We start from the raw sequence: 20117 nt of genomic DNA on the forward strand, positions 1-20117 counted from the left end.
CCCGCAGGGATCGGTGTTGGAACCGTTGCTCTTTATTATTTTTATTAATTATCTAGATGTAGGTGTTGGGGGCACGATCTACAAATGATACCAAGGCCTGTGCAAATGATAGGACTGTAGCCGATTCTTGACTGCTTCAGGCGGATCTTGATGTGTTGGGGGACTGGGCTCGTGACTGGCAAATAACGTTTAATTTGGAAAAGTGCAGTGTTTTGCATGTGGGACGGGTGAATGCTCAACATACATACGCCTTCAAAGAAAAGCCTTAAAGAAGGTGGAGAAAGAAAGAGATCCGGGAGTTCTAGTGCATAGGTCTCTAATGGTTCATGAGCAATGCCATGAAGCGATAGCTAGAGCGAATAGGGTGTTGGGGGTGCATTTATAGGACAATTGACTATAAGACAAAGCATACTATTTTATCCTTGTAGAAGACCTTGGTCAGGCCTGAGTCGGAATACTTTGTACAGTTTTGGTCTCTTCACATGCTGGGTGATATTGAGGCTTTGGAAAGGGTGCAGAGGAGGGCCACAAGACTAATTCCCAGTTTAAAGTATCTTAGTTATCAAGCTAGGCTCAAATAGCTGGAACTCTGCACTTTAGAGATGCATAAACTTAGGGGTGACCTGATCGAAGATGGCGAAGGGAATAGATTGTGTTTGCATTGACAGTTTGCTGCAATTAAATAGGTATGGGAGAACCAGGGATCACAATTTTAAATTGTATGCGGCCAGATCTAGGTTAGATGTCAGGAGATGGTTCTTTGTCCAGAGAATGGTGGACCTCTGGTCCAGGCTCCTGGCTCGGTGGATACCGATTCGCTGAATTACTTCAAGTAAGGGCTGGCGGGCAGAGATCACCTCTTATCAGGGCCAGAGTGATGTCCTCGACTAATTTTGATTGCCCAGGGGGGTCAGAGATGAATTTCGCAGATTCCCTCCACCTCACCACACCAAAATTGGCATGGGTTTTTAAATTTGGGTTTTCACCTCTCCCAAGGTACCACAATTGTGTGGAGCAGGCTGGATGGACCAGAGGGTCTTTTCCTGTCCGTAGTTGTTCGTACTTATATTAAGACAAATTTATTAAAATCCTAAAGTGGGATGCGATATGACAGCAATTTATATTTTCTTTAAACTTCTTTTGCTAATAGGTTTTTACACCGGCACTGCGAACGCCGCCTAGCGCCTGGACATTGTCCTTTTCCGGAAACTTCTAGACGTTTCTCTCCTGTTCAAGCCTTACTATGTTACAGCAGATGCAACGGCATTCTACTTAGTGACCATAAAACATCCTGTAATAAACCATTCAGATTACATAAACAGGAAATTACAACTTGCGCTGCCTTTCCAGATTGCAATGTGTTGGGCATCTGTGAAACTCAATTGTTTTGCAGACATTATATACGTGCGCCAAAAAAAAAAATAACAAGAACGGGATTCTTAGAGTTCACATAAAACTGATCAAAATTCATTATTAACGAGTAAGCTGCATGCAATGCTACTGGACTGACATCGTAAACATCAGTGCAAGTGTCATAAATAAATCACAAATACATGTTTTCAATCGTTGCTAATACATAACATTGATAAGCACAGTCCCTCCCATCAGTGCATTGCTGCATATCCACCGACAGTGCCTACATACTTTTACGGGTAAGGTCAGAAGCAGACCACCACGATACCAACCAGCGCAGATTCCCATTCTGCTCTATTAAGCAACGATCCACTGCAGCTGTCAGGCGCGCGCAGGCCGTGCAGCCACTGTGAACTCGCACGTGCAGTGGCAAAAACTTCGCGTGCACAGCGCCGGATTCCCGGGACCCAGGGACCGCCAGCTGTCCCGGCCCTCGCTCGATCGCTCACCTAAACCCCATACCCTCTCCCCGCGAGGGGTCACAACCGACGGTCACTTCAAACATCGTCCGCGCCAAAGTGACCACAGAGCTAGCGCCCTGCTCCTCAACCTTCCCCTACTCTCATTCCCATTCACCTGTACATCAATCACACGCCGCTTCTCGCCCTCTGTTTATCTCGTCGTCTACCTTATCCTTTACGTCATGACGTCGTCTCTGGAATTTTCTGAGGCACAGCCTACAATGGTGGGGGGGCGCGCCCCACACGTACGCATGCGCATTAGTAAGCCTGAAGGCTGAACGAGCCGCAATCGCCATCTTTGTTAGGGGCAGAAAGGCTGTGACATCGCGGAATGACGGCATTACAGGTAACAAGTGTCATAATAACACCGTTGACGGTTTGATAATGGGAGCGGGCCTAGGCTTTGGGTATCTAGCTATTTACTGTGCTAGGACCTTTAATGTCAGTTTTTATTTTTAAGGAGGAAAGAAATAGAGACCAGAACACCAGGGTAAATTCGGTGAAAATCAGTGTTCATTTTGAACCAGGTTAAATTCGGTGAAAATCAGTGTTCATTTTGAACCAGGGTAAATTCGGTGAAAATCAGTTTTAAAAAAAAATCGAAGCAGGGTAAATTCAGCGGAAAACAGTTATTTCAAACCAGGCTAAATTCAGAGAAAATCAATTTTTTAAAATTTTAAACCAGGGTAAATTCAGTGAAAATCAGTTTTTATTTTAAACATTACTAAACCTCAACAAGACAAGCCTGGGACTAACAAGGCACAGCTAAGCTAAATGACAACCCACGATTATTTACACAGTTCACTAACACCACTTTTATGGGCCTCTGGTAGTACCAAAAGTTCTGGCAAGCATATACCTGCAGGAGCTCCATCAAATTCCTTTTGCCAAGGTTGCTTTTCCTGAAATCTTGGATGTAGTCAAGTCTGGAAAATGTTCTCTCAAGATCAGCTGAGCCAGGTGGGACACTAAGGATGCAAGAAACAGCGCAGCTCAAATTTGGAAAGAACGAAAAGAAAGACAGTCTTGCATTTATGTAGTGCTTTCACAACCTCATGATGTCACAAAAAGCTTTACAATGCAGTACTTTTGAAGTGCAGTCACTGTTGTAATGTAGGGTACGTGGCAGCCAAAATCTCTTATCTGCCAACACAAATACAGCCTTCTCTGTAGCAGTAATAATCTGCAATCAAAATAACTTTAGCTGGTCACCCAAGAATATCAGGTCCTTCATCAAAAATTAAATAACTTCAATGTTTCCAAACACCATATCCTTAATTTTGCCATTCAGAGCTTCCGCGGAGAGATCTAAAGAGGTACAGAAAGGGAAAAAAAGAGTGTGAACCAATAAAATCTAAAAAGGGAAAGAGAAAAAACCTGAAAAGGAAAGAGAGACCGTGAACCAGATAAAACGAGAGAGGCAGTTGACCAGCAAAGGAGAATGAACCAGAAAAGGAGAGTGACTAGAAAAATACTTTTGAGCCAGAAAAGATGAGCGAGAGAGAAGGAAAGGATACAAAGAAAACAAAGAAAAAAGAGGACATACACTAATGGAGAAAGGGAATTTTATTCAGACTTACCAGTCTCAGTATCCTTGGTTAGAGGGACATGAAGGGCTGAGAGTTTTAGATGCATTCGTCCGATTGTAAAAGCTTTGAGAACCACTGATTGTTTTTCCTTATATTTATTGCCAAGATGACAAGTTGTGCGAATGAGTTACAAGAAAGCATAGGTTTAAAAAATATAAAAATAAAATATACTTTTGCCCTGGAGCTTCAGGTATTTAGAATCATAGAAAGGATACTGCACGGAAGGAGGCCATTCGGCCCATCGAGTCCGCACCGGCTCTATGCAAGAGCAATCCAGCTAGTCCCACTCCCCCGCCTTATCCAGTTCCCTTTTGAAGGCCATGATTGAATCTGCCTCCACCACCCCCTCGGGCAGTGCATTCCAGATCCTAACCACTCTCTGTGTAAAAAAGTTTTTCCTCGTGTCACTTTGGTTCTGTTGCCAATCACCTTAAATCTACGTCCTCTGGTTCTTGACCCTTCTGCCAATGGGAACAGTTTCTCTCTATCTACTCTATCTAGACCCTTCATGATTTTGAATATCTCTATCAAATCGCCTCTCAACCTTCTCTGTTCCAAGGAGAACAACCCCAGCTTCTCCAGTCTATCCACGTAACTAAAGCCCCTCATCCCTGGAATCATTCTAGTAAATTTCTTTTGTATCCTTTCTAAGGCCTTCACATTTTTGCTAAAGTGCGGTGCCCAGAACTGGACACAATACTCCAGCTGTGGCCGAACCAGTGTTTTATAAAGATTCATCATGACTTCCATACTTTTGTACTCTATGCCTCTATTTATAAAGCCCAGGATCCCGTATGCTTTTTTAACCACTTTCTCAACCTGCCCTGCCACCTTCAACGATTTGTGCACGTAAACCCCCAGATCTCTCTGTTCCAGTCCCCTTTTAGATTTGCGCCCTCTAGTTTATATTGCCTCTCCTCGTTATTCCTACCAAAATGTATCACTTCGCATTTTTCTGCGTTAATTTTCATCTGCCACGTTTCCGCCCATGCCACCAGCCTGTCTATATCCTCTTGAAGTCTATCACTACGCTTCCAAGTTTTGTGACATCTGTAAATTTTGAAATTGTGCCCTGTACACGCAAGTCCAAGTCATTAATATATATCAAGAAAAGCAGTGGTCCCTGCACCGACCCCTGGGGAACACCACTGTACACTTCCCTCCAGTCCGAAAAACAACCGTTCACCACTGCTCTGTTTCCTGTTACTTAGCCAATTCTGTATCCTTGTTGCTACTGTCCCCTTTATTCCATGGGCCGCAATCTTGAAAAGCCTAACATGCGGCACTTTATCAAACGCCTTTTGAAAATCCACATACACCACATCAACAGCATTGCCCTCCATCTACCCTCTCTGTTACCTCATCAAAAAACTCTATATCAGATTAGTTAAACACAATTTGCCTTTAACAAATCCATGCTGGCTTTCTCTAATCAATCCACACTTGTCCAAGTGACTATTAATTCTATCCCAGATTATCATTTCTAAAAGTTTTCCCACCACTGAGGTTAACTGACTGGCTTATAGTTGCTAGGTTTATCCTTGCACCCTTTTTTGAACAAAGGTGTAACATTTGCAATTCTCCAGTCCTCTGACACCACCCCCGTATCTACGGATGTTTGAAGATTATGGCCAGTACCTCCCCAATGTAGGGTGTTTCCGATCGTGTGAGGGTCGTTCAGCCTTGCTGGTCACAACCGAGCTCACTTATTTACGGTCTGGTCTTACCCTTATGAATCACACTGAAGGATGATTAATTACGCAATCGACATAGATTTCAGATTTTGAATAGTAAAGGTATGTTTAATATGTACAGCAAATCTCAATAAGGCAAAACCCGATGCTAATGTTCCGACATGACTATGAACAAATAGATTATTTCCCCTTGGACTTCTTAAACTAAGCCCCTCCGTGTACCCTTAGGCACAGCTGTTAACTCCCAACACTACACTGCTAATGTTTAGTCGGGACATACAGAGGTAACTCTCCACACAGCTGTGAGTTGAGTATTCTGCAGGCTGCGGTTGAAATGCTCACCCTGCTGACTGGCTGCTGGGTCGTGTCTTCTACGATCGAAGTCCTTGGGGCCATACCCGTTCCTTGGGGCATGCGACTTCCTTCGGTCCTGGTTGTAGAAAGAGCAGCCTACTCTGCTCTTCTGATGTTGTAGAGCTGTGTGGCTGGTGTCCCTTTGACATCCACTGTTCGACTTCCTCCTGTTCGACCCCCTCCTTCCTGAGGCTGCAACAGTTATTCTGGCTAATCTCGTCAGACGGTGCAAAATCCTACGATTGGTCCCTGGAGAGAAAGCTTTGTTTGAATGTGTATTATATTCCCACCTCTCATCTAGCTGGTATTGGAGGACAATGGCAACTGTTGACTACATGAGCTGTGAACTGTTCAGATGGGTTCTGTTGTCCTGACCGATTGACTTAATTATATCAACCGGGCGGGGTGGGGGGGGGGGGTGGATTTCATTGTCTCCTTAGCCAACTTGGAGCCGGAGATGATGTGAGGCACTGTCTGTTGGGTGGGATGAGTTTTAGTTCAAAAGCTTGTCTGGGAACTGTGTTTTAAACAGAGTCCTTTTTGCAGTCATTTTCCCAAAACTGGGGTTTTCCCATGGCGAATAAAATCTTGGATTAAAAATGATAATCCTACAGCAATTTCCACCCTTACTTCCCTCAGCAACCTAGGATGCATCCCATCCGGACCGGGTGACTTATCTACTTTAAGTACAGCTAGCCTTTCTAGTACCTCTTTATCAATTTTTAGCCCATCCAGTATCTCAACTATTTTCCTTTACTTAGACTCTGGCAGCATTTTCTTCCTTGGTAAAGACAGATACAAAGTACTCATTTAGTACATCGGCCATCCCCTCTGCCTCCATGAGTAGATCTCCTTTATGGTCCCTAATCGGCCCCACCCCTCCCCTTACTACCTGTTTACATGCCTGTAGAAGACTTTTGGATTCCCTTTTATGTTGGCTACCAGTCTATTCTCATATTTTCTCTTTGCCCCTCTTTATTTCCTTTTTCACTTCCCCTCTCAAATTTCTATGTTCTGCCTGGTTCTCACTTGTGTTATCAACCTGACATCTGTCATACGCCCCTTTTTTCCATTTCACCTTATTCACTATCTCTTTTGTCATCCAGGGAAAAATGTAAGGAATCTTACAACACCAGGTTATAGTCCAACAGTTTTATTTGAAAATCTCAAATAAAAATTTCAAATAAAACTGTTGGACTATAACCTGGTGTTGTAAGATTCCTTACATTTGTCCACCCCAGTCCATCACCGGCATCTCCACGTCATCCAGGGAGTTCTGGCTTTAGTTGCCCTACCTTTCTGCCTCGTGGGAATGTGCCTAGACTGTACCTGAACCATCTCCTCTTTAAAGGTCGCCCACTGTTCAATTACGGTTTTGCCCGCCAATCTTTGATTCCAATTTACCTGGGCCAGATCTGTTCTCATTCCATTGAAATTGGCCCTCCTCCAATTGACAATTTTTATTTTAGAGTGGTCCGTGTCCTTTTCCATAGCTATTCTAAACCTTGTGATACTATGATCGCTGCTCCCTAAATGCTCCCCCACTGACACTTGTTCCACTTGGCCCACCTCATTCCCTAGAACCAAGTCCAGCAATGCTTCCTTCCTCACTGGACCAGAAACATACTGGTTAAGAAAGTTATCCTGAACACATTTCAAAAATTCCTCCTCCTCTTTGCACCTTATGTTATTGTTATCCCAATCTATATAAGGATAGTTGAAATCCCCAGTTATCACTACTCTATAGCTTTTGCACCTCTTTGTAATTTCCTTGCAAATTTGCTCCTCTATATCCTTCCTGCTAGTTGGTGGCCTATAGACTACACCAGTAGTGTAATGGCACCTCTTATTTCTTAACTCTAACTAAATAGATCGTAAACAATTTTACAACATCGTTCACCTGACGAAGGAGGAAGCCTCCAAAAGCTTGTGAATTTAAAATAAAATTGCTGGACTATAACTTGGTGTTGTAAAATTGTTTACAATTGTCAACCCCAGTCCATCACCGGCATCTCCACATCATGACTAAATAGATTGGCAGCATTACGTGTGCCCAACCCTACATGTGAGGAACTCTACATAAACGCAAGTCATTTTTATATTGAGAGGAGCTTTAGATGAAATATTAAAGCAGGTGGATTATTACAGCATTCTATCTATACAGTGCAACAGCAAGAATTGAGTGAGCACTCAGGCTAAGAATGGCAGCTGTGGGAAGTATTTTATTCACAGGGTGAAATGGTGACAGAACTTCATCACTCACTCAGCAGCACTGTGGTTGGTAGGAACAAGAAAACTGCATTCGGAGAAGGTAACATCATTTTGCCATCGTGGTGCTGTTTGCTTTCTCTATAACACTGTAACATATTTCTCAGGTCTTTGTGAAGAGAGCATTGCATATCTTCATCAGGCTTTGTCTGTAGTTAAAAACAAGAAAAACATCATCTGTCTCAATCCTCCCATCATAACATTCTCCATTCTGATGCGTGATACTATATCATTGAGTGCTTTTATGACAATACTGTCCCTCCTCCCAGTCACACAGCTGGAAAGAAACAATAATAACATTTTTATATATTACAAAAGGGTTAATGTGTCACCATTATAATAGCAGACGGGAGGATTTTATACAAATAAATGGATGGTTTATTCCCTCCCTCCAGTGTCAGCCGTGGCTCAGTTGGTAGCACTCTCGCTTCTCAGTCAGAAGGTTGTGGGTTAAATCTCACTCCAGAGACTTCAGCACAAAATCTAGGCTGACACTCCAGTGCAGTACTGAGGGAGTGCTGCACTGTCGGAGGTGCCGTCTTTCAGATGAGACGTTAAACCGAGGCCCCATCTGCCCTCTCAGGTGGATGTAAAAGATCCCTTGGTACTATTTTGAAGAGCAGGGGACCACTCGTCGGTGTCCTGGCCAATATTTATCCCTCAACCAACATCACTAATACAGATTTTCTGGTCATTATCACATTGCTGTTTGTGGGACCTTATTGTGCGCAGATTGGTTGCCGTGTTTCCTACATTACAACTGTGACTACACTTCAAAAAGTACTTAATTGGCTGTAAAGTGCTTTAGGACATCCTGAGGTCATGAAAGGAGCTATATAAATGCAAGTCTTTCTTTTTTCTTTATTTGCATTAACCACTTATCCACTAATATCATGAACAGGAATTTCTAACCAATCCAGAATAATAGCTGGCAAGAGCATATTCTAAAGCTGCAGCACAGCTTGCTCTTGACTCCATAATAACCTGGGAAGGAAGCTCACAGCATATAAATCTGTCAGTTCACCTGTTTAAATCCTGCCAGCCACAGGACAAGGGTGGAGCAGCATTAACAGGGGCTGTGGCTCAGAGTGCCATGTAAACAGGTTGCAAAGATAATTCACAAATGGTACCGTTAAAGGAGGAAAAAAGTGAGGAAATTTGAAGGCGAGACCATTAAAGGAATAAAACCTCAAAGAACTTGACTTGTTCACCACTTGTCAGAAGCAGGTCTCGCACAGTAATATGTTTCTGCAGGTCCAAATGTCAGCTGACTTACCCAGGTGAAGGCCTGGATTGTGCGGCCCAGTAAACACTTCAACTTCAGCAGGTATATCCCTCAGGCCAGCAATGCAGTCCACTACACACAGCAGAGTTTCAATCTGTCCCTGAAACAGCCAGAAGGGACATTTCAAATTATATTGCATTTAAAACAGAATTACAAAAAAAGACAATGTATTGACTAGCAGTGAGTGCCACAACTACCTGGACTGAAAATTCAACTGATTTTAAAAATGGGAATTCCCATAAAAGCAGTAGGCAGCTTTCACCAGCACATATATTGGCTCAATTGCTAAATTTAAATCTGAGATAGATAGCTTTTTGGCAACCAAAGGTATTAAGGGATATGGGCCAAAGGCAGGTATATGGAGCTAGATCACGGATCAGCCATGATCTTATCAAATGGCGGAGCAGGCACGAGGGGCTGAATGGCCTACTTCTGTTCCTATGTTCCTATATGAAAGATACATTGTGTTATGCACTCTATAATATGCACAGTGTATTATTCACTACATAATATACGCTGATAATGTGGTCCCAATGGAGTGGGTGCCAAAGGTATTAAGTTCCAAACGCACTACATAATTGAGATGAGGGAATGTGTTTCGAAAAGTGCCAAAAAATAAATGCAAGCAAAATGACCCGAGGTGTTTTGGTCACACCTATCACTATCCTGGAACAACACAGATTACAGGGCGATATGATCGTTTGTTTAAAGTTATGAAAAGATGGAATGGGATGGATAGAGGCAGACTTTTTCCAGTAATTGAGAGGTCAAGAACAAGGGGCCAGATATACAAGATTAAATGTGAGAGATTTAGAACAGAGGGCAGGAGAAACTTCTTCACACAGAGAGTTGTGAGGCTGTGATTCACTTCCAGGGTTAGTGGTTGAGACAGAAACTATGTCAACATTCAAAATTAGATTGGATAGGCGGATGAAGGAAAAGGGGTTGAAGGGATGTGGGTAAACAAAGACTTTGTAGCCACATGCACACCGTCTCTGCTTTTCCGGATCCATGGCAAATAACATAAACTGTACTGCCCCAAATCAGGTGGTAAATCAGAGAGAAATCCAGGCCCGTTTATAGAACACTGACAGTTGCATTATTGGATATAGTTGGCCCAGGGTGTTTATCCCTCTCTTCCTCTTCCGTTATGACATTGCATGAGTATGTTACATCAGACAAGTGCTATCCCGGATACAATAACAAGCTGAGATGATGTGGTAAGAATGCATAATGATGTGTAAGAATTTGTTCCTAAAATATATATATATATATATCCAGAAGTTCCTGGATCCCATTTACACTGAAATTATGTCAACATTTATGACAGTTTTTATGGCAACCTTGCTAAAACAAACATGCCCAAATTTCCTGCGGAGCTCATTTGCGCTGGAATGTAAAAACCGGCGTAAAACCAGCACAATTGCAATGTCATAATTGGGCTAATAGCGAGTGGGCTGCTGTCTTCTGCCGTGGCACCTCATCCTCAGAGCCTCTTGCCTCTGCTGCTCCTCTTCCATCTTTATACTGAATAGGAATATGCCCATTGGGAAGGCCATTCCAGCTGCTTATTCAACTCACTCACCTGACGAAGGAGATAATCTCCGAAAGCTTGTGATTTTCAAATAAAATTGTTGGACTATAACCTGGTGTTGTAAGATTCCTTACATTTATTCTTTTGAATGCATGGAGGGGGATCCAAAAAACTTCAGGTGCACCGAGATGGGCAGGACATGGTTAAGTATAGTGCAGCTTTCAGTAAAAAAAAAATTGAACTAAAATCATAAAGAAAATTTCTATCAAACACCAGCAATCTCAGTTCCGTCACTATCAGCTGACTTCAGGCCGTGCTGCGCCTACATTTTTGGGCAAAAGCTATGCCAGCGCATTACTGGCATAAATGATGGAACTTCGCATTAGTTTGTCTTTTTGAATGGGAGAGGAGCTATGTAAATGAGCGGCAGCGGGTTTCAGTGGATGTATCTCAGATGCGGCACAAACAATCGAGGAAATTCGCACGTATTGATGTTTCAGCGTAACACCAGCTAAACTACTAACTCGCAAAACAAATGGCATTATGCCGCGCTTGCTCCGAAAAATTCCAGGCTAGAGAATCAGTAGTATCCCTGACAGGTGACAATCTCTCCCAGGTCCTAGTTGATGTAAATCTGCTGCGTAAAAGGGTATTTATAATCTGGTGCAGATTAGCAGTCTCACCTAGGCTGGTCTTGGAAAGGGAAAGGTCACTAAAGCGTGCAATAAAGGATTGAAGTTGTTAAGGCAGTATAGAGGGAGCTTTATTCTGCACCATAAGCGTACCACGTGAATGCCCAATGACGACACTTGGTGCCAAAAGTTGACAACTGTTCCATTCACAGCACCAAGGTTCCTCAACTAGATAGGTACAAATATTAACAAGATACTTTTAGAAAGGAGTGGGAAAAGCCAACCAAGAAAAGGTTGTTTCATCAAAGAACCTGCCACTCACAAAAGTAAATCTAATCTGAGTGGCTTCTTTACTCATTTCATTTGAGCAATCTCAAAGTCCAAGAGGAACTCACAGTATGTGCAGCACAGAAGGAGACCATTCAGCCCATCATGCCTGTGCTGGATCTTCGAAAGAGCTGTCCAATTAGTCCCACATCCCTGCTCTTTCCTCATAGCCCTGTAATTTTTTTCTCTCCAAGTATTTAACCAATTCCCTTTTGAAAGATACTATTGAATCTGCTTCCGCCACCCTTTGAAGCAGTGTATTCCAGATCACAACAACTTGCTGCGTAAAAAAAAAAAATCCTCACGTCACCTCTGGCTCTTTTGCCAATCACTTTAAATCTGCGTCCTCTGCTCACTGACCCTTCTGCCACTGGAAACAGTTTCTCCTTATTTAATCTATCAAAACCCTTCATGATTTTGAACACCTCTATCAAATCACCTCTAAACCTTCTCTGCTCTAAGGAGAACAACCCCAGCTTCTCCACATAACTGAAGTCCCTCAACCCTGGTATTATTCTAGTAAATCTCTTCTGCACCCTCTCTAAGGCCTTTACATCCTTCCTAAAGTGTGATGCCCAGAATTGAACAGAATACTCCAGCTGAGGACTAACCAGTGTTTTATAAAGGATTAGCATAACTACCTTGCTTTTGTACTCTATGCCTCTATTAATAAAGCCCGCATGCATTTTTAAACAGCCTTCTGAACTTGTCCTGCCACCTTCAAAGATTTGTGTATGTGCACCCCCAGATCTCTCTATTCCTGCACCCCCTTTAAAATTGTGCCATTTAGTTTATATTGTCTCTCCTCATTCTTCCTACCAAAATGTATCACTTCACACTTCTCTGCGTTAAATTTCATCTGCCACATGTCTGAACCTCTTGCCCCTTGGAAACTCAGGCTCCCCAGAGCTTTACCTTCTCCAATACTTCCAGAGGATTGGTTGTGTGAGTGCTTGTCAAGTGCAGTCAGTCTGTTTCTGGTAGGACAGGCACTTTCAGCTGCTCAAACCAGGACCAAAAAAGTCCGCTCAGGATAACGGGGTCCTCCTTAGCCTGAAGCCGCTCCCAGGATTTCTCAGAGGAATTCAGATCTTGCTGCTTTTGAGAGGGAAAAGTCCAAAATGTAAAAAAAAATGTTTACAGCAACACCTTATTGACTGGTCCCAATTATAACCTTCTGTAGAGCCCAGGAGTTCTTGTTTTGACCTAGCAGTGTCAATGTGCTCATGCTTTACTGCAAATCTCGCAAGCACAATATTGAAATAACAGGTCTCGGTCTGGCTTTCTGGTATTTTTTTGGTTTAAAATGACATTTTCTCCTGTTTTCCATACTATGGCTACCCCCTCTCTCTGATAGAGAGGGTACCTGCTCCTGGATCTGAGCCAGTCACTTTTTAACCTGCTGCCAGGAGGTGCACAACCTCAGCATGGTGTGACCATCACTCTGTTTTTCCTTTCTTTCCCTGTAAATTGTGTCCACTTTTTGACACATCGGGGGCAATCTTATCTTGGGGCGGGATCGGTGTGAGTGGGGACTGGGGTGAGCGACAAGCCTTCCAGCCCTCCACAGCTTGAGGGCTGCCGAATTGCAATGAGCCTGCTTTGTTCTATTGGCAAAGACCAATTTCCCCCTCAGCGAGTTACGCTGGGGTTCAGTTCCATTGCCGATTACAACCTTCCGACAGCTGAGTCAAATGGCCATTCTTGAGATGTGTGTCCAGACCAGCTGTGGCGTGGGGGAGGGGTGTAGGGGATCACATCTTGTCCTCACTTGATGGTCATACAGACACATTTTACAGCAGAATGCATTGACAAGTTATCCAGAGTGGCCAATTTTCCCTCCCTTCCCCCCCCCCCCCAGGCCAGCGAAAACTTTCTGATCTGTATAGCTCAGTTCCACAGTAGGCAGTGCACTGATCAAATGAATCATTGGAGGAGCTTATCAGAGTATTTTTTATATGTTTGGATTCATGTCTCAGTGCCATGAACATCTGTTGTAGGCTTAATCCTTGGTTATGTAAAAAAACAAAGAACTTTGTGTAATGGCGGCATATTTGGTTGGGCAACCAGCAAGTTCCATCCACCAAGTCCTCACACACTTAGTTACCAATCGTACCCCTGAAGCCGGAGAAGATGTGAAACACAGGTGCTTTCCCACAGGAAGGGCGCGACATACATCTCCTAGGGGTTGGGTACAGAGCCATGTTGATGGAGCCTGGGAGTGGAACTCTTGCCTCCCCTCATGGGTGCCAGACAAGAGGCAGAGTAACTAAAGATCTTAAAGTGGAAGTCCCACCTTCAATGTAAAAAGCAATGTTCTTTGTTAAATTTGCTTACCTGCCAGCCTAGTACCCTCTGCCACTTCCCTTCACTGACGTCAAGACTGTGTGATAAAGAATGAGCTACAGCAAGATGCTTTGACACTCCCGCTGGCTCACGCATGCTTATGTGGCAAATTGTATGTGATTCTGGCTCTTGGCTTTTGATGTGACCTGCAGGTTTCGATGGAACCTTCATGTGTTCTCCACTGGATGCTGAACAGCCACCTTCCAGAGACACAGTACTTGGTTAGGGTTTCTTGCAAATTCTGGGACAGCTGATCTGTCTGGACTCTGACGTCGCAAGTTGTAGGGTCAGAGTCTGAGCTGTCACTGGGACTCTGGATATCAATTACTGGCACAGGAGACAGCTCAAGAGGAAGCTTACTGGGCTTTTCCAGATGCAGAAGACTGCCATCAGCTATAGTCTGGCTGCGTTTGAACTCTCTTTGCCTTTTTACTTGTACCGAAGACCTCAAATCTTCCATTGGCCTGTGTGGGTGATGACCAAAATCCATCTGCAGTGGGGCACTCACTTGCATAAAGATGACCACAGAGACTTTCAAGAGCTTCTTTGCTCTTCATGCCTGGCCTGCCTCAATTTCAGAGCTGAGGTGTTCTGATTAATGAATGATGGACCATTGTTCTCTAGATGAATGGGGTTGATATGTCTCAGATCAGAATCGCTGTAGCTTAGCTTCTTCCTGAGGGGTGGCAGCGGTTTGAAGCCAGAAAACTTGTCAACAGTCCATTCTGGAAAGGAGCTGTTTTGTAAAGAAGTCGGTTCATCAGATTCTTGATTCTGTATCTCTTTTTTTCTACATCATCTCCAGAGAGATGCGAGAGGGTGTCTCATATCTCTTTGGATAGTACCTGGATGCTGTAGTTAGCCCTTGATAGTCTTTGCTCAGGTATTGTGCATTCAGCAAGCCCATTTGCAGATGAGGTAAATGGGTTTGGGAAGGTGCTTCAGTTGTCTAGCTTTGAAGCCGTGGAGCAGGTAGCATTGCCGTTCCAGATACTGATCAAGGGTTGCAGCATGAGCCACAGAGTTATACGGACTGTACACTATCCAAAGAGGTTGCATGAACTGGGTGAACTCCCTGACGCAAAGGAGCTGACCTCTCGTCTGAGTGGCGTTGGGCCGTTTGACACGTAGGAAAAGAACGGCGTGATCAGCGCTCATTCTCGTCATAAAGGCCATGTAGCAGGCAATTAACACTCCTGCAGGCAAAAAGAGAGACTGAGGACAAATGTCGAACCATCCCAGGGATTTATACACATACAATAGCAAACCAGACTAGCAGCAGAGTGCAGGGAGCATTGCTGATGCTGCTATACCTGGCTGTGGGTTCAAGTCCCACTCCAGAGAAATGAGCACAAAACCCAAGCTGATGCTCCAATGCAGTGTTGAGGGAGTGCTGCACCGTCCGAGGTGCTGTCTTTCGAATGAGACATTAAACCGAGGCCTGTCTGCCCTCTCAAGTGAATGTAAAAGATCCCATGGTACTATTTTGAAGACGAGCAGGAGAATTCTGCCCTGACCTCTATCGGTCCTGGCCACTATTTATCCTTCAACCAACATCACTAAAACAGATTATTTGTGGGACCTTGCTGTGTGCAAATTCACTGCCACGTTTCCTACATTTCAACAGTGACTACACTTCAAAAGTACTTCATTGGCTGTAAAGCACTTTGGGATGTCCTGAGGTTCTGAAAGGGGCTATATAAATGCAAGTCTTTCTTTCAAGTGTTTTTGGAATATGTTAATTTGTTTGAGATTCCTCACAACCTTACAGTACACTTAAGATATCATCCGACAGTGTCAGCACACACTGCTCCTTTTAGCATGTTTTCTTACTTCCTTTCTTAAATTTTTATTGTTTGGTGCTCATCAAGGTCAGTGCTTTTTACACCCAATGTCAGCATCCAGCACTCCCTAGTTAGGAACAGCGGGGGTTAAATTCAGAGGAAGGCAACCCCTAGTTACTCCATCAAGCACTCCAGTGTCAGATAGAGTTCAGTTAGATTCAGAGTAAAATCTCATCGGCCCGCTATCCTGGTGTAAGTGTGCATGCCAGGAACCTCCATTTCTGAGCCCGCCAGAGCATGCAGGGTTGGAGGAGGGTTCCCCCATCTAAATAATGCCAGCAGGCCATCCATGCCATTAGGAGTGCATCACGGCTGGCCACCTAACTGAAGAGGCCAGCATGACTGCTCCCGGTGAGAGTTCCGGGGTAACCCCTCCCCAAAAGGTGCACTCTGGCCCCCTTTATTGAGGGGGAGGGTGAAAAATACTGGAAAAAAGAACATCTTCATGGGTCCAGGCCACAACCAAGGCCTGAACCCCCATTGGGACCCACATACAGCAACTGACAGGCTGGTACATCTCCTCTCACTCAATGTACTTGCCCACTGCTGTTCCGCTAGGTGAGGGACAGAGAAACTCCCAGCTCGAGAGTCCCCTCCCCCAGCCATACGCTTTCCAACGCAGGGGACCATGTTTGGGGCATACAAAGGTTCTGGTGCATTCAGATTCCACTCTAATTCTCGGCCCTTCCATCGCTGGAAGGTGTGCCAATTTTCGGACGTCCTCTGTCCCAGCAATGACAGAGATTGAAAATGTAAAAATTCCAAGATTAACATAGTCGGAGGAATCCATGGGAGGTGGTGCATGAGGAGAGAGGTTGTCCCCTGGTGGGATTCAGAGTGAAACCCTCGAATATTTTTTGGTTATTGAGCGGTCTGCAAAACTGTGTAGAATTCAGAAAAGCCCAGTTGAGTGGCCTGAAGGGGCTTCTGTACAAACAGCAGGGGTTAGCAAAAAGATGGCCAATAACGGCATAAAAAAAATGACTAGAAATGTGAACGATCTATAGGGAGAAAGATTGGAGAAGGATAGCAAAAACCATAAAAAAGAAAAGGGAAAGATTAATTAATGTTGAGGGAGAGTGGGGCGGGTGTTTTCCACGAAGGCTGCAGAATCGGGGGTGGGGGTGGGTTGTTAGGCCATGACACTGAAGAGTTGGATGTGAGGTGATGCGCTTGAAATCTCTTCCTGTGCATACATGGGATTTTAAATTAACAAAACCTGGAGATTCCAAGAAAATTTGAACAGCCCAAATTCAATTAAAAACTTGCGCCTTGGTTTTAACTCCCCCCTGCCTGGTGGAAGTCAGGCGGGGGTGGGGGGGGGTCAGTTAATATGGAGCGGGGGACTTACCCACTCCTTGCTCACCCTGATCTGATTTTAAATTACAGACGGCAAAGCCAGCAGGGTCCTTTTTAAATATGCAGATCAGGCTCTGATGATGTCATCAGGGCCCAATCCGCTATTTTAACTTGAGGCCTGAGTGGGGGAGCAGTGATATTTTCCCCGCCAGGCCAAACCTGCCAGGAACAGCAGCCAGGGCCAGAAGAGGCTCAGCAAGGCAAATTTTAATTTTGTCTCTTGTGGGACAGGAGGAGCAGGAATGCTCCTTGGGCCCCACAAAGAAGCCTTGACTCTCCCCTGCCCTCCCCGACTGGGATTTTCCTGCCAAGCCCCACCAATCCACTTACTTTGAGCCGGGAACTGTTTCCTTGGGTCCCCATCAATGGTCTCCTGCCACCCAATGTTAACGGCTGGGCAGCCGCTTCCCGCTGACTTCCCAGCAGTTCTGGTCGGCAAGTGGTGTGCTAACAAGGCCCGCCCATGCCTGCCCGTTGCCAGTCCTGGGCGGGTACAGTGCTCACTTTGCAGCGTTTTTGCCCGGGAGTCAAAATCAAGCACATGGAATCTGCATGCAAGTTGGCATCTCTGCAAAGTGCCTTAACCCCAACCTCCATCGAGCATCACCCACTGCACCTGTTTAACATTGCCAATTCACACAACGGTCATTCTTGTTAGCCGTCTTTCAATTTAGTGCCACCTTATACTGAATTGTGGGCATTTTTATACAGTGGACTGATGCCCAATATGAACAAGATTACATTTAGGATCATATAATTGGTTTAAAAAAAATGTTTAACCCAGTCTGGGCTGGACTGAAACCCAGATCCTAAAGGTAAAAGATCAGTGTCTAAGCCACTGCATAATCTGATTCCTGTTGATATACTTTTTTTGGAGAGGAATTTTAATTGTATTTTGGGTCACCAAACACTAAATAGTGGATCTTACCCGTCCTCCTGGGACCCGCATGACAGTGGATGGCCACTTTTCCCTCATGGAGAGCAAATGCCATGACCTTGACCATATCTAGGATGGTGGTTAGCAATGCCACTCCATAGTCTTTCCACATGAAATTATAGAAGTAAACTAGAACAAAGTAAAGCATCGTCACTATCTGGTGCAATGAAACAGACTGCAGCCACAGGTAGAGTATGGGGCCAGAATCAGAGGCAACGGCCATGTACAGAACAGCTACTGTAAGCAATGGTCTAATGCCAATGCAGTACTGTGGGTCACCATGTAATAATCCAGCAACAGTACAGACAAATCCCCTGCCATTATCCCAACAATCACACGTAGGAACCATGGGAATTTGGACAGGGAAAGTCTTCCTTATGATGTGGATGGAAACCTGGCCTCGGGTGCTCTTCTAGGAGGGACTCGTTTCCAGATCTCACCCAATTTTCCTCCGTCCTCTACCAGGAACGGAATTAAGATTGAACGACTAGGGGAAGGGGCAAGGGGAACTTGAAGTCCAGATTTGGCTGACTTGACACAGCACAGCCATGGTGGCGCCCTCCAATGCTGCACTGTCAGACTCAAACTCGCAACACGGTCGAGAATTTAAAAGTTAAGTGAGTAAATTATTGGCGGAGTGCTGACCTATAAAATTGGCTTACCTCAAAGTGATTGGGGGGTGGGGTCATGACTCCCCCCCCCCCCCCCCCCCCCCAACCCTATACTGGCTCTGCCACTGCCCTCCGCTGCGCTCCTGGCTGGGAATGAACACCAGGACTCAAGAAAATTGAAGGCTGATGTGTTTTTCTTCATGACACTTGTCCAGTCTGACGTTGAAGAGATCTAAGCTATTTCCCCTTACAAGCTAACCCAAAAGCCGACTATTGTTCATATAACATATACAAAACAGATAGTAAGGGCTACAAAAAGAAAGTATGAAAAGAAACTCGCAAAGGATATCAAAACCAATATGAAGAACTTGTATAGTTATATTAGGAAAAAGAGGGTGGTCAGGAGCAGTGTTGGCCCCTTAAAAACTGAAAGTGGGGATATTGTCATTGACAATGGGGAAATGGTGGACATATTGAACGATTACTTTGCGTCAGTATTTACAGTAGAAAAAAGAGGAGAGCATGCCGGAAATCCCAAAAAAACTAATATTGAATCGGGGACAGGGACTCGATAAAATTAACATAAGTAAAGCAACAGTAATGAAGAAAATAATAGCACTAAAGAGTGACAAATCCCCAGGACCAAATGGTTTCCATCCCAGGGTTTTAAAGGAAGTAGGTGAGCACATTGCGGATGCCCTAACTATAGTCTTTCAAAGTTCTCTAGATTCAGGAACTGTCCCTCTGGATTGGAAAATTGCACATCACTCTGCTTTTTAAGAAAGGAGAGAGAGGGAAACCGGGGAATTATAGACCAGTTAACCTAACATCTGTTGTGGGGAAAATGCTGGAGTCTATAATTAAGGATAGGGTGACTGAACACCTCGAGAATTTTCAGTTAATCAGAGAGAGCCAGCATGGATTTGTGAAAGGTAGGTTGTGCCTGACAAACCTGATTGAATTTTTTGAAGAGGTGACTAAAGTAGTGGACAGGGGAATGTCAATGGATGTTATTTATATGGACTTCCAGAAGGCATTTGATAAGGTCCCACATAAGAGACTGTTAGCTAAGATAGAAGCCCATGGAATCGAGGGAAAAGTACGGACTTGGTTAGGAAGTTGGCTGAGCGAAAGGCGACATAGAGTAGGGATAATGGGAAGGTACTCACATTGGCAGGATGTGACTAGTGGAGTCCCGCAGGCATCTATCTTGGGGCCTCAATTATTCACAATATTTATTAACGACTTAGATGAAGGCATAGAAAGTCTCATATCTAAGTTTGCCGATGACACAAAGATTGGTGGCATTGTAAGCAGTGTAGATGAAAACATAAAATTACAAAGCGATATTGATAGATTAGGTGAATGGGCAAAACTGTGGCAAATGGAATTCAATGTAGACAAATGTGAGGTCATCCACTTTGGATCAAAAAAGGATAGAACAGGGTACTTTCTAAATGGTA

At 44.3% G+C, this 20117-nt stretch overlaps 2 protein-coding genes and 1 long non-coding RNA gene across 5 annotated transcripts in view; 1 reads left to right on the forward strand and 2 right to left on the reverse strand.

Moving 5' to 3' along the window:
* The window catches only part of ccdc117 (coiled-coil domain containing 117), a 36337-nt gene extending 33513 nt beyond the window's left edge, over positions 1–2824 (reverse strand). Inside the window, exon 1 of one of the 3 annotated variants that reach the window (XM_068005609.1) lies at positions 2734–2824. The gene's annotated coding sequence lies outside the window, so the exon portion shown is untranslated. The other 2 variants (XM_068005607.1, XM_068005608.1) reach the window with 2 other exon arrangements.
* The window catches only part of LOC137342016 (uncharacterized), a 49291-nt gene continuing 31354 nt past the window's right edge, over positions 2181–20117 (forward strand). Inside the window, exon 1 of the long non-coding RNA XR_010967178.1 lies at positions 2181–2220. This is a non-coding gene — a long non-coding RNA (uncharacterized lncRNA). The remainder of the gene's footprint in view (positions 2221–20117) is intronic.
* Positions 7730–20117, reverse strand: part of LOC137342421 (protein tyrosine phosphatase domain-containing protein 1-like) — a 35089-nt gene continuing 22701 nt past the window's right edge. The window contains exons 5-9 of the mRNA XM_068006346.1: positions 18035–18172; positions 13895–15099; positions 12473–12655; positions 9056–9164; positions 7730–7928 (exon numbers count right to left, since the gene is read on the reverse strand). Coding sequence (XP_067862447.1) covers positions 14798–15099; positions 18035–18172 — 440 coding nt within the window. The 3' untranslated portion in view covers positions 7730–7928; positions 9056–9164; positions 12473–12655; positions 13895–14797. The remainder of the gene's footprint in view (positions 7929–9055; positions 9165–12472; positions 12656–13894; positions 15100–18034; positions 18173–20117) is intronic.

This window comes from Heptranchias perlo, chromosome 25, assembly GCF_035084215.1.
Source record: "Heptranchias perlo isolate sHepPer1 chromosome 25, sHepPer1.hap1, whole genome shotgun sequence".
NCBI lineage: Eukaryota > Metazoa > Chordata > Chondrichthyes > Hexanchiformes > Hexanchidae > Heptranchias > Heptranchias perlo.